The 12,632-nt window shown below is 48.7% G+C and overlaps 1 protein-coding gene across 2 annotated transcripts in view; it reads left to right on the plus strand.

Moving 5' to 3' along the window:
* Positions 1–5,326: 5,326 nt before the first annotated feature.
* JPH2 (junctophilin 2) overlaps positions 5,327–12,632 on the plus strand; it is a gene marked incomplete at its 5' end in the record, with an annotated part of 63,517 nt that continues 56,211 nt past the window's right edge. Inside the window, 2 exons of one of the 2 annotated variants that reach the window (XM_080814370.1) lie at positions 5,327–6,183; positions 9,899–11,947. In XM_080814370.1, coding sequence (XP_080670496.1) covers positions 5,805–6,183; positions 9,899–10,119 — 600 coding nt within the window. In that variant the 3' untranslated portion in view covers positions 10,120–11,947. Of the gene's footprint in view, positions 6,184–9,898; positions 11,948–12,632 lie in introns of those variants that run through there. The other variant, XM_080814369.1, reaches the window with a different exon arrangement.

The raw sequence follows: 12,632 nt of genomic DNA on the forward strand, positions 1-12,632 counted from the left end.
TACAGTTTTGCAAATTTCTTTAATGTTTGCCTTAATAGAAGACAATTAGATCTCATATCTGCTTCTGCATTCAACCTCTTGTGAACATTGTGTCATGTGACCTCTAGAAAATTCTGTACACTTGTGGGAGATGAGCATGAAAAAGGCAGTTCATGTTAATATCATGACACTAGTTTTGACCTCACAGATGCCCTGAAAGAGTAGATCCCCAGAGCACACTTTAAGAACCACTGATTAGACCATTAGGCACCTACCACCCACGCCCTCGTCTCCACAACCAGTGTCTTACTTCACCTTTTGTACTAGCGAGAGTAGAGTAATTCTGGCTGAGTGCGGTACTTAAATAAAGATGGTTCCTCAGTCTTTTAAGTCTTTTTTAGCTTTTAAGTCCTGTAGTCTGGTTACTTACTTAATTCTCTATGATAACAGAACAGTCATCAGAGAATGAAGGAAGATGTGCCTTCCTTTCAAACAAAAGTTGTCATGAGCAGGGGTGTCAGGACAAAGTTCGAGTGGCTGAGTAACCGCTTAAAGAAATCCGAACTTGGGTGGAAGCTAAGCATTCCAGCTCCACGGGAATAAGGGTTAAGTATCTACATTTCAGTCAAAATCTCAAAACATGAATCTTGAAGCTAAAAACTACTCTGCTCAGACCCAGCTGGCCAACTTAAATATGAGTGTCCCTCACTGGAACATAGGACTTTTTGTGAGTGTGATTTATTGAATCAGTCTTTCTTGAATGCACCCTGGGAGATGGATTCAGATTATGGATTGAGAAATTTTACTCTGATTGAAAAGTAGCATCCTGACGTGCCTTTATTAACTACTCATAGAACCTGCATTTAGCCATTTATTCAGCAAATATTCCTGGAGTGCCTGCAACCATACTAGGTGCCGGGGATAAAACAGCAACAGAATGACATCCTTGTACTCGAGAGAGGAGGATACCAATATCCTAAGGGCTGGGGCTGGTGACGGTGATTCTTTTCTTTGGGTGCTCAGAGAAGCTTCTGTGATGAGGTTGGTGACATTTGAGCTGAGACCCAAAGAAAGGGAGTGAGCCTTGTAGATATTTGGGGGCAGAGCATTCCGGACAGAAAACAGCACAGAATGTCAACGTGGCTTGAAGCAGGTGAGGTCACAGAAGTGTGGGGTAGGGGCAGATCATGGAGGGCCTTGCAGGCCATTTTAAAGGCTGTAAGTCCTGAATGAGGTAAGGGGCCATTTGGGGGGTTTGGAGGAGAGGGGAGGCATTATCACACTGGCCTTTACTGAGAACACTGGCTTTTCTATGTGGACTGGGGAGCAGGAGAAGAGGAGGCAAGGAGGCAGTTGGGAGGTCACAGCAATGGGTTTTGGTGGCTTGGACACTTGGCAGTGCAGAGGAAGAGATGTATTCTGGAACAATTTCAGAGGTACAGCTGAGGGGATTTGCTGATGGATTGGATACAGGGTATGAGAGAAAAACTGCAATTAAGGACTCCAAAGGTTTTCAGAAGCTGGAAGTTGGCTGGAGGAGCAGATCCGAGAGAAGTTGGGAGCCTGATTTTGCTCTCACCAAGTGTAAGGTGCTTCTGAGACCCCCTGTGGTGATGTGGTGGTGGACCTATACTGAAGATCAGCAGGGAGGTTCAGGCTGGAGACATAAATATAGGAGCCACGAGGATATGGGTCTTACTTAAAGCTCAGACTGGAGGAGACCACATAGGAAGTGAATGTAGCTAAAGACCCAGACAGAGGACCAAGTTCTGGGACATTCCGATGGTAGAGAGGTCAGCAGAATGAAGAGGAACCAGCCAAAGACTAGGTAGGAGCAGCCAGTGAAGCGGGAACAGAATCAAGAAAGCAGTCCTATTGGTTAAGTGAAAAAGTGTTCAATTAAGAAGGGACTTGGAAGCTGCCAAATGGTGCAGAGAAGGAAAGGTGAGCACTGGCTGTGAGCAGGCACTGGGCATACAAGCGTGAGCCGGAGCGCCAGGCACTTGGTCTGCGTTCTTGCTTTTTTTTGGAATGATGATAATGCTTGCTTCAAACTACTCATAGTTTAGAGAAAGAGCCCACGTGTGCAAAGGCATTTAACCCAGTCAGGAAGCTTCTCTGAGGGAAGGTGGGGCTTCTTCAACTGAGTCTTCGGTGGGTTTCTGTGTGCAGGCCTCTTCTCTCTATTCTGGATTTTTGGGGTCATCCCCCCGCCCCCGGCCCCAGGCTCCCTAAGAAGTGATCCACATCTGAGAAATGAGAAAGAAACAGAGGAAGCAAGTGACTGCCCTCTCTGATCAAAGAACAGAACCACAAAGAAAAGACCTGGGAAAAAGCAAGAATGGGATAGCTCTTCAAAAGTGGTTTAGAATTCATTTCAAGTTTGGTAAATTCCCTTCTGCCCAAGGAACTGGGCTTTCCTTAGGAAAAGCTGCTGTAATGCACGGATGGCCTCAAGAGGCCTCCCTTTCCTTGAAATGCACTGCTTCCACGCCGCCGGAGGCATGAGCTGCTCCAAAGCTCAGCCCCAGTCGCCTAAGGCCAGCACCAAATTCGGCAAACAATGTACTTAAACTTTTAAGAAATCAAAGCGCCCCTTTACCGATAACTTAGTTTATCAGCTTAAAAAGTGAAAAACCACAGGGGAATGCTGAGTAAACAAGTATTGTGAAGACTAAGGAGGACTGTGGTGTCGAGGTATTTAGTATTTAGGGGATGATCCTGACTTACCTCTTTGGTGACTATCTTATTAAGCATTCCAGTTTGAGGAGCAACTTATCAAGTGAGCATAATATTAATAATAGCTAATATTTATTAGGTGTTTAGTGTGCTCCAAGCCTTTTTACAGTATTAAGTTACCCAACCATATAAGGAAGATACTGTTACCCTGAATACTAATAATCCTTCGAGGTAGGTATTTACACAGTCAAAGAATTTGTGGCTTAGGGAAATTAACAATTGGTCCAAGGTCATCCCTTGTGAGGGGCAGAACTGGGATATGAACACATACCTAACTCCACAGCTACCTACCCTGCAGAGCCTATGGCACATGGATTTGTGAAGGTATACATGTTACTAAGAAATGGTTTCTTAATTTGAAAACATACAGTGGTTCTTTTTTTTTTTTTTTAAGATTTTTATTTATTTATTTGACAGAGAGAGATCACAAGTAGGCAGAGGCAGGCAGAGAGAGAGGAGGAAGCAGACTCCCCACTGAGTAGAGAGCCTGATCCAGGGCTCGATTCGGGCCTTGATCCCAGGACCCTGGGACCATGACCCGAGCCGAAGGCAGAGGCTTTAACCCACTGAGCCACCCAGGCGCCCCAGAGCATACAGTGGTTCTTAACCAGGAATGAATCAGATTCGTCTGAGGGGATTTTAAGAAGAATACAACTGCCCAAGCCTTTTCTGGGAACAATCTATTCATTGGTTTGGGGTGGGGGGTGGGGGAGAGCTCTGGAATCTGTTTATCTTTTTAAGTTCAACACCTGAACTTAAATCTTAACGTGTACCCACCCTTGGTAGGGAACCACCATAGGGAGCTGCACGCGTGCACAGTGGCTAAATTTATCAGGCGGAACAGCCCAGTAGGACACAACAGCCTCCCAGCCTTCGAAGAGGATTATGGTGATTTGCCCAGCATTTAACTACAAAGAGTATTGAACTCGAACAACTCAAACTATCGAACTTCCACTTTGAGATGTTGCTTTCCTCTCCTCTTGAGAGCAGAGCTGGAAAGAAACGTGTGATTCTCCAGAGACCTTGGTGAGAAGTGGCAAAAAGCAGAGCTCTCTGGGGTGGGCAGCAAGGCATTCTTAGAAGTGAATTTGTGTAAGCAGTTCAGTCTGTCCAGCTGGCCGGTGAGTCCAAACCTAGACGATGCAGTGTTTATCCAGGGCTACTTTTCTGCCCGTCCACTCAGCAAACAGCCAGCGATAGTGAGCTCAGAGGCTGTGTGTTTCTGCCTCGGGCTGAAACATGGACCCAGAAGGGGCTCTTTAACAGGGAAGGAACCAGGGAGAACTGGGAATCCACTGGGATGAAGGGAGAGAACATTTTCTGTCCATTTCTGAAACGAACAAATCTTCCATAGTGACTTCAAGGAGCCTGAGTCATGGTGGGATTTGGAGTATGTAAGATTAAGTCTGAAGTCAGATAATAATCCATTAGTCCTCAAGTGCCTTCTGCACTTGCCTTTTTAGTGATTTCTATTCCCCCCATATATCTCCATCTCTGCCCCCCCCCCAAACAGCTTCCTGTTCTTGATGGCTCCTACCTTTCCCAGAATTACTCTATGCTCCTGTGAACACTGGGCTCAGCTGGGATTTCCAGTCATTAGTCCTGGCCACAGCTTCATGTCACAAAGATTTATTTGGCCCTTTGACTGAATTTTGGTGGGAACCTGAGTGCTGGGAATCCACCCAGGCCCTTCCCTCCTGACCCTGCCCCAAGAGCTTTCTGAAGTCTGGCCTCACAGGCTCTGAGGACACCAAAGAGAAAGAAAACTTGGAAAAGGGATTTTTTTTTTTTTAAATCACGGTCCTGGAGTATTGCGTAGACGATTTCATTCCAAATAACCAGCGACACTGTCTCGGAGAGAGAGAAGGACAGTCTCCTCGCCCCTCTGAGGAGAGAACCCGGGAGCATTCAGTGCCTTCTGTGGGCTCTTTCCAGGGTTTTCCCAAGGCTGCGGAGAGGGGTTGGGGGTTGTGCATGAGCGCTGGACTCAGGTTTTCTCAATCTTCCAGACTGTTTCCAGAACCTCACTTCTCTTCCTGAGTTCCCTCCTCTGCTTTCAAAAGCATATGGGAAACCAGGCCCGTGCCTTTCTCTTTAGGTCACCGGATTCCTTTATGGGGCTGGCAGCGTGTATAGCCCCAGGTCCTGTTAGGGCATGTGAGTGGTGGTGGGTGAGATTTGCCAACCTCTACGCTCTGGGGGATTTTACGTGTTCCAGGACTGGCTGTTCCCCTAGTCCTCCTTTCCCCTTCCCTCCCTTCCCTGACCCCTCTGCTGCTTCCCTGCCTGCAGACTCAGGGGACCCCAAAGGTGGAAGGGAGCTCTCCTACCCAGGCAGAAGAAGAGCCACCCAATTGCCCCAGCTGCCTGCACTTAGTTCTCCGCTGCCCGTCCTCGCCCCTCCAGCAACTCCCTGGGTCTGAAGCATCAGCCCAATTTGAAACACCCCTCCCGCTTTGAAGAAGGCTGGGCTGGCCAGGGGGTTATTTTGGGAGCAGCTTCTGAGATCCAATGGCCTTGTTAGGGCAACACTGACCTTTCCGTCCCAGGAGGAGGGCAGGATCGAGAGAGGGGCGGGGCAGCGGCTGGGAGATCGACAGCCCCGCACACCCACTGGGTGGAGAAGGGGGCCTGCCCGGCTGCAGGAATTCAGCCTCAGGCTGGGGGCTGTCACCAAGGAGGAATTTCCCCTTTTCAAAACGGACTGGGGACCCCTCCACCCCACCCCTTTCACTGTGCTTCTTAAAGGGATCACACCGTTTTTCTTCTGACTCCAGGGAAGCCAGACTTGGGACGCTCTTTGGAGACTTTGACTCTTTCCCTCCTGCTTCCTTCCCAACTGGCAGCCTTCCTCTGGCTGGTTGAGTGGGGGCCTCCCAGGCATGGCACTGACCAGCCGACCCAGTGCTGACTTGGCGCCAGGGCTCATTCAGCCTCTGGTGGCATCTTGCTTTCTCCCTCCTGGGGCGCAGTGGTGAGTCAGGGGCGCCCAGCCCTGAGTGTGCTTGGAGCGTGTCATTGGCACCCCCCATCACCCTCTCTCCCCCAAGCTGGAGGACGGTGAGGCTGTCAGGGGCTATGATGAGATGAGTGGGGGCCGCTTTGACTTTGATGATGGCGGGGCATACTGCGGGGGCTGGGAAGGGGGAAAGGCCCACGGACATGGACTGTGCACGGGCCCCAAGGGCCAGGGCGAATACTCGGGCTCCTGGAACTTTGGCTTTGAAGTGGCGGGCGTCTACACCTGGCCCAGTGGGAACACCTTCGAGGGATACTGGAGCCAGGGCAAACGGCATGGGCTGGGCATAGAGACCAAGGGGCGCTGGCTTTACAAGGGCGAGTGGACACACGGCTTCAAGGGACGCTACGGAACTCGGCAGAGCAGCAGCAGTGGTGCCAAGTACGAAGGCACTTGGAACAACGGCCTGCAGGATGGCTATGGCACCGAGACCTATGCCGATGGAGGTGAGCCCAGCCTGGGGCCAGCAGAGCTAGTAGGAGCCAGACCCGTGAGGAAGACTGGGTGGGAAGAGGGAGGGGCAATGTGACACAGAATCAGAAGAGCCAGGATGTTCTTGCTGTGTGGCGTTGGGCAAGCTGCCCTACCTCTCTCAGCACCCATTTCCTCATTAGTGAAGGTTGGGCCAGTAACAGGGCCATTGAGTAGTGTCGGACAAGACCTGCTGTATAACTACACAGCACACATTCAGTAAAACCTAACTACTACCGTTGGCATGCTAGGATTACAATCAGCCATGGAATATACTCTGGCTTGTGCTCTAGAAGAATTTGGGTCTAATCTCAACTTTGCCATGAAAATTATCTTCAAGCCATAGAGTATGAAGTATTCATTCATTCACCCATCCATCCACCCAGCCACCCACCCATCCACCCACCCACGCATCCATCCATCCATTGTTTTGTTTACAGCATATTTCTGTTGTACCTCCTATTTGCCAGGTATTATAAAAAGAGTTAGATATAAAGAGGAATAAGATAACAGCCCAAGGCTTCAAACACCGGCTTGTAGACAAACAATTATACACAAGTAGGTACAGAGTGCTGTGGCAAAGAAATTAGATTTGAGGAGGTCAGGGACTGCTTCAGAACAGGTGACATCTGAGCTGGATCTTGTTGGGAAAACTGCTTTAGAGAGCATGTGAGTGAGGAGAGCAATGAGTTAGAAGCTCAAAAGCATGAGCGTGCCCAGTGGGTTAAGGAGATGAAGAGGAATTTTCTGTGGCTAAACAGCCGTGGGAAGTGGCAGAGAAGATATCACCTCATCCCCTGGCTGTGACCTTGCATATATCACTTCGTTGGGCCTCAGTTTCCTGATCCACAAAATGGGCTTTAGAATGTCACGTGCTGCTCAAAATATGGTCACTAGAGAGGCAGTATCAACATCATCTGTCCACCAGTTAAAATGCAAACTCGGGGGCCCCATCTAGACCTGAATCTGAATCGGAATCTCCAAGGGTAGGCCCAGGCATTTGTTTTAACGAGCCCCCCTGGGAATTTTTATATACGTTAAAGTTTAAGAAGCATTGCTTTACATCAGGCACTTTCCAACTATAGAGAGCCTGCCCAGCTGGCCTGCTGCCCGTTTTTGTACAGCTTATGAGCTGAAAGTGGTTTTACATTTTGAAATATTTGAAAAAAATCAAAAGTTGAACTCTACTTTGTGACATGTGGAAATTATATGAAAGTCCCTACATCATCTCCCTTTGGTCCACCGAGCCTGTAATATTTACTTTTCAGCTATTTACAGGAAAGTTGGCTGGCTCCGCTTTAAATGGTCACTCAGTTTCCTTCCGGCTCAGGATACTTCTGTGAAGTCTCCTTCACATGCCCCATTGGAAACAGTTGTTGACACAGATGACTCAAAACTATAGCTACTTAAACAAAAATATGTTGGCGTCTGTCAGAAGGCATTCACAGTGTATTAGATGTGTCACTATTCTCCCCTCTTTACGACAGAGGGCAGGAAGTGGGCAGTCTGGGAGTGGGTTTGGGGTGGAGCAGGAGGGTGCATAAGCCAGCTCAGGGTGGAAGTTTATGCTCAAGTCGAGACCTGTACAGAGGGGCGTCAGGTCCAGGATGCTCCCGACTGGGCTGCCTGCTGGTGGGTGTCCGTTGAGGGCCCACCCTCAAGTGTGTCTGGGTGTTAAGAGGTTGTGTCCCCAGAGTTTCTGTGGGTACAGCGGTAGCGACACAACACCGGCTGGACAGTGCTAGGACAAATTCTGGCTCCACGCTTCCTAATTTGGTGACCTTCAGCCATTTGCCGAACCTCTACAGTTCAGGGCAACTCAATTCCCTGGATGTTTATGCTGGCCACTGCGCTGAGCAGTGGGGACGAGTAGGGAACAGGCCCCAGGTTCTCTGGCCATAACATAGAGAGGATCCTCGAGGGCTGGTTGGGTGTCGGTTATCTATGCCAGGATGCCAGAAGTCCCTTCCCTCTTTCCTCTCTCCAAACCAAGGTGTTGTGTGTTGAAGGCCTGGGTGTGAGTCGTAGAGACACACATTTCTGGGAAACGATGGACTGATATCCCAATATGTCTTAAAAGGCGGGGGGGGGACCGATTCATTCACTCATTTGTTCATGCAATCAATATTATGGAGCACCAGCTACGTGTCGGGCACCATCCCACAGCAAATTCCGGAGCCAGGGCAGGGAGCAAGGAAAACAGAGAAGGAAGAGGACGACGTTTTGGATAGCGTGGCCTGGGAAGTAGGACGGGAGGACTCGGGAGAGCGTAATGCCTTCCAGGCAGAGGGAAAGGCAGTCGCAAAGGCCCTGGGGCAGAACTGGACTTGGCATGTTTGAGGAACAGCAGGAACGCCAGGGTGGCAGGAACAGAGTGGATGAAGGGAACGGGCAGGCAGGGGCTGACGTTGGCGCTGTGGGTGTGAGCCAGATCACATAGGCATTGCAGAGCCCTGGGTTTGATTCTGGGTGCGCGCGGGAGCTCTTCAGGCCCGCTGAGCTGCAAGACCTGCTCTCGGGCCGGGTTAACTGAAGACCTGCTCCTCTGGTTTGTCAGAGGCCCAGACTCTTCTTCCGAATGAGACAGTCCCACATCCAGGGGCTCTGGAAACCTCACGGATCTCTCTTTCAAGCCACACACGAGGTGCAACTCTCCAAAATTAGATGTGGCCACTGCTTTGGAAAATCTCTTTAATCAACCTGTCATCGGTTCCCTGAGGGTTTGTTAAGGACCTGCCCTTTGCCCCAGCCAGTACGGAGCTGAAGAGAACGCAGACAAATAAGATCCGGGATTAGAAGCAGCTGGGAGTCAGGCAGCTCTGGGTTATTACCTTGGCCTATCCCATGATTTCATACCATGCAGCCTCAGTTTCATCACCAATAAAATGGACTTATGCTAATCCCTCCTAAGATTTCTTGTGGGGGAAAATGGGTACTCAATAAATTGTAGTTGCTATTGTTACTATTAACTCTCATTAATTCGCTCCACTAATAAGTACTGAGTTATTATCATGAAGCTGGCAGTATCGTGCTGGGAGGGAGGAGTGTAGAAATGAACAGAATGGAAACGGTCCCTATCTTCCATAGAATCTACAAGAAATCATGCTATAGGGTGTCGGGTGCTAGGCAGGAAAGTACTGGGGACTAAGGGAGGAAAAGGCAGGCAACTAACCAGACCGAGGCATTCAGGGAGGCTTCCTGGAGTAAGTGGCAAGCCGGCCTCTGAAGTACGGAGTGAGGCAGGTGGCAGGGGTCGAGGATGAGTGCTCCAGGTTGAGGGAACAGAGTACACGAAAGCCAGGAGGTCTAGAACTTGCTGCCAGCCAGGAGATAGAGCTGAAGCTTGCATCTTATCCCTAGTGTTAGGAGGTACTGATCAGAGGGACCAAGCGTCCCATTTCCTGCAGTCCCCACCTTACCTTGCAGTCACAGGAAACAGCAGTGTTCCAAACTGGAAGCACTAATAGGAGGTAACTTCAGTTCAGGGCGTCATGAGCGGCATTTTTTAAAATGAAAGAACAGAACAGAAAAAGCAGAGCATTTCACAGCGCATAAGAAAGTATTGTTTCCTGAAATGTTTGTTCAGCTGAAGATACATGGACACATATAATGTGTGTAGAAAGGCTTCTGTGTTTACACGCAGCATGTATTTCTTACCTGATGTCTGCATACATGTATTTCTTACTGCAGGTCGTGGTCAAAAAAAGTTTGAAAATCACGGCTCTAAAGTGACTCGATGTGCAGCTTCATCGAAGCCGCTGCCCCTCCCCCCTCCACAGCCTCTCCCTCTCCTCCACGCCTGTCGCCTGTCACGTCAGCCGGTCAGCCGGAGGCTGACGAAGTTGTCCAGCTCTCCCCTGGGGAGGGGAAGGTGGCAAGCAGCGAGCTCCTGCTCCCAAACCCTGCTATAAGCCTCCTGGCACCCCTCCCCCACCTATAAGCCCTCTTCCTGCCCTGGCCATATATAGCAAAACCAAAAATAGCTGCTGGCTTAAAGCCCCAAAGCAAGCATTCACCCAGGCCTTAAGTAGTAATGCTCCTTTGGCAGCCTAACTGTTCCCAACCCAGAGACTCACAGACTCCAGGACTAGAAGGGCCACTGGTAATCTTTGCTTTCCGAGGTCCTTGACCTGGAGCCCTGGCCTTGGCCTCAGAGGCCCATCAGTGTGCAGGCAATATGTGGGCCTATGGGCAGGGATTGTCTGTGTTTTTCCTCAGATCGCCTTCAGATTCTCGAAGGAATCTGCTAAATTCCAGAAGCACTCAGCTAGTTGGCAGTCCTTTCCCCCAAATGTGCAGTGGAAAAACCAGGCCCAGGGGTGCCCAGGTGGCTCAGTCGGTTAAGCGTCTGACTCTGGATTTCCGCTCAGGTCATAATCTCGGTGGGGGGGGGGGCGGTGTCGTGAGATCAAGCCCAGTGTCAGGTTTCATGCTGGGCACAGAGCCTGCTTAAGATTCTCTCCCTTCCTCGCCCTGTGCCCACCCTCTGCTCTCTCGCTCACTCTCAAAAACAAAACAGAATAAGCGCAAGGTTGACTTTGTTTGTAAAGCCAGTAATAATAATAGTTAATTTTTGGTGTGTTCACTATGTGCAGGTGCTGCTCTTGGCATGGAACACGTGTTACTTAAACCTTCACAACAACCTTATGGGGAAGTTCTGTTATTACCCCCATCTTACAGAAAAGGCAAAGGAAACGGAGGGTTTATGTAACTGTGTTCTCTCTCACAGTCCTCTAACTAGTAAGAAGCAGTGATAGAATTTGATGGTAATAAGTGATAATTAAATAGTTCATAGTATATGGGGCGCCTGGGTAACTGGTTAAGCTTGGACTCTTGGTTTTAGCTCAGGCCATGATCTCACGATTGTGGGTTCCAGCTCCGTGTTGGGCTCTGTGCTCAGTACAGAGTCTGCGTTAAATTCCTTCTCCCTCATCATCTCATTCACTCTATATATAAAAATCTTTTTTTAAAAAAAGTTCATAGTATAAATAACTATTTTAACAAGCGATAAACCACTATACAAAATAAGACCAGCTGCATAGTTTGGGAGACCCAGTACAAAATGAATGCAGGACCCCCTCCTCAAAACCATGAAGAATTTCGAGGTAATGACGACAGAGCATTAAACCAAGTGCAGGGCCTTCTGAGTGCAGAGCCCTGAGCAATGACACAGGAGGACGCTTCTGAGGAGGGCCCGGACAGTGATCACAACTGCGTCTGCCGCTTACCATGTTTTTACACCAGGTTCTGTGCTCCGAATCCTACCCGCACTCTACTATTCAGGCTTCTTAATAACTCTCTCTCTCTTTTTTCAAAAATTTATTTATTTGTTATAGAGAGAGAGCGAGCACAGGCAGACAGAGTGGTAGGCAGAGGCAGAGGGAGAAGCAGGCTCCCAGCCGAGCAAGGAGCCTGATGTGGGACTCGATCCCAGGACGCTGGGATCATGACCTGAGCCGAAGGCAGCCGCCTAACCAACTGAGCCACCCAGGGGTCCCTTAATAACTCTCTTTGACTACACTTAGTGGTGTTCAAATGTTGGCGTTTGCAACCCACTATGAATCAGGTACTTCACATCGTAATTCTGTACATACGTACGCAAAAATGCAAAACTGAAATAAATCATCACAAAATAATATTTCCCTTCCTCTATGCCATCCTTGCTATTTTTTTTTCTTTTATCCTATCTTGTTGAGAAAATTAAATGATGCCCTGATTGAGTAAAGCGCTTAGAACTTGACGTGTGGTTAGTGCTTTTATTCATATGACACATGGAAAAGATGATATTTTTATGTTTAACTATGACAATTGGGTCAAAAAACCCAAGCTTCTGCTCTCTGGATCCAATTTTCTTTCTCTTGCCCAAAGCTGATGACGTAAGCTCATTTTAACCCAACTGACAGTGAACATGGGCGCAAAGTGAATTTGCCAGGACAGGGACATGAGCAATACCTAGTGTCACATTATCTGGGCCTGGGGTATGTGTTCCTTGTTCATTCATTCATTCATCCATTCACTCATTCATTCATTCATTCTCCAAAGGAATATCTTTTCTGTTGATCTGTTTGTCTGCCTTTATGCCAATATCACACTACCTTTGTTATTACAGCTTTATAGTAAATTTTAAAATCAGAGTAAAACCTCCAACTTGGCTTTTCTTGTTTAAGACTGGGTTCTTCTACATCATTTCCATTTCCATTTCCATATACATTACAAAATCAGCTTGCTGATTTCTACTAAAAAGACCAATAGGAATTTGATTAATAATTCATTAGACTTGGGGTGCCTGGGTGGCTCAGTGGGTTAAAGCCTCTGCCTTCGGCTCAGGTCCGTGATCCCACAGTCCTGGGATCGAGCCCTGCATCGGGCTCTCTGCTCAGCAGGGAGCCTGCTTCCTTTCCTCTCTCTTTCTCTGCCTGCCTCT

This window comes from Martes martes, assembly GCF_963455335.1.
Source record: "Martes martes genome assembly, chromosome: 9".
Classification (NCBI taxonomy): Eukaryota; Metazoa; Chordata; class Mammalia; order Carnivora; family Mustelidae; genus Martes; species Martes martes.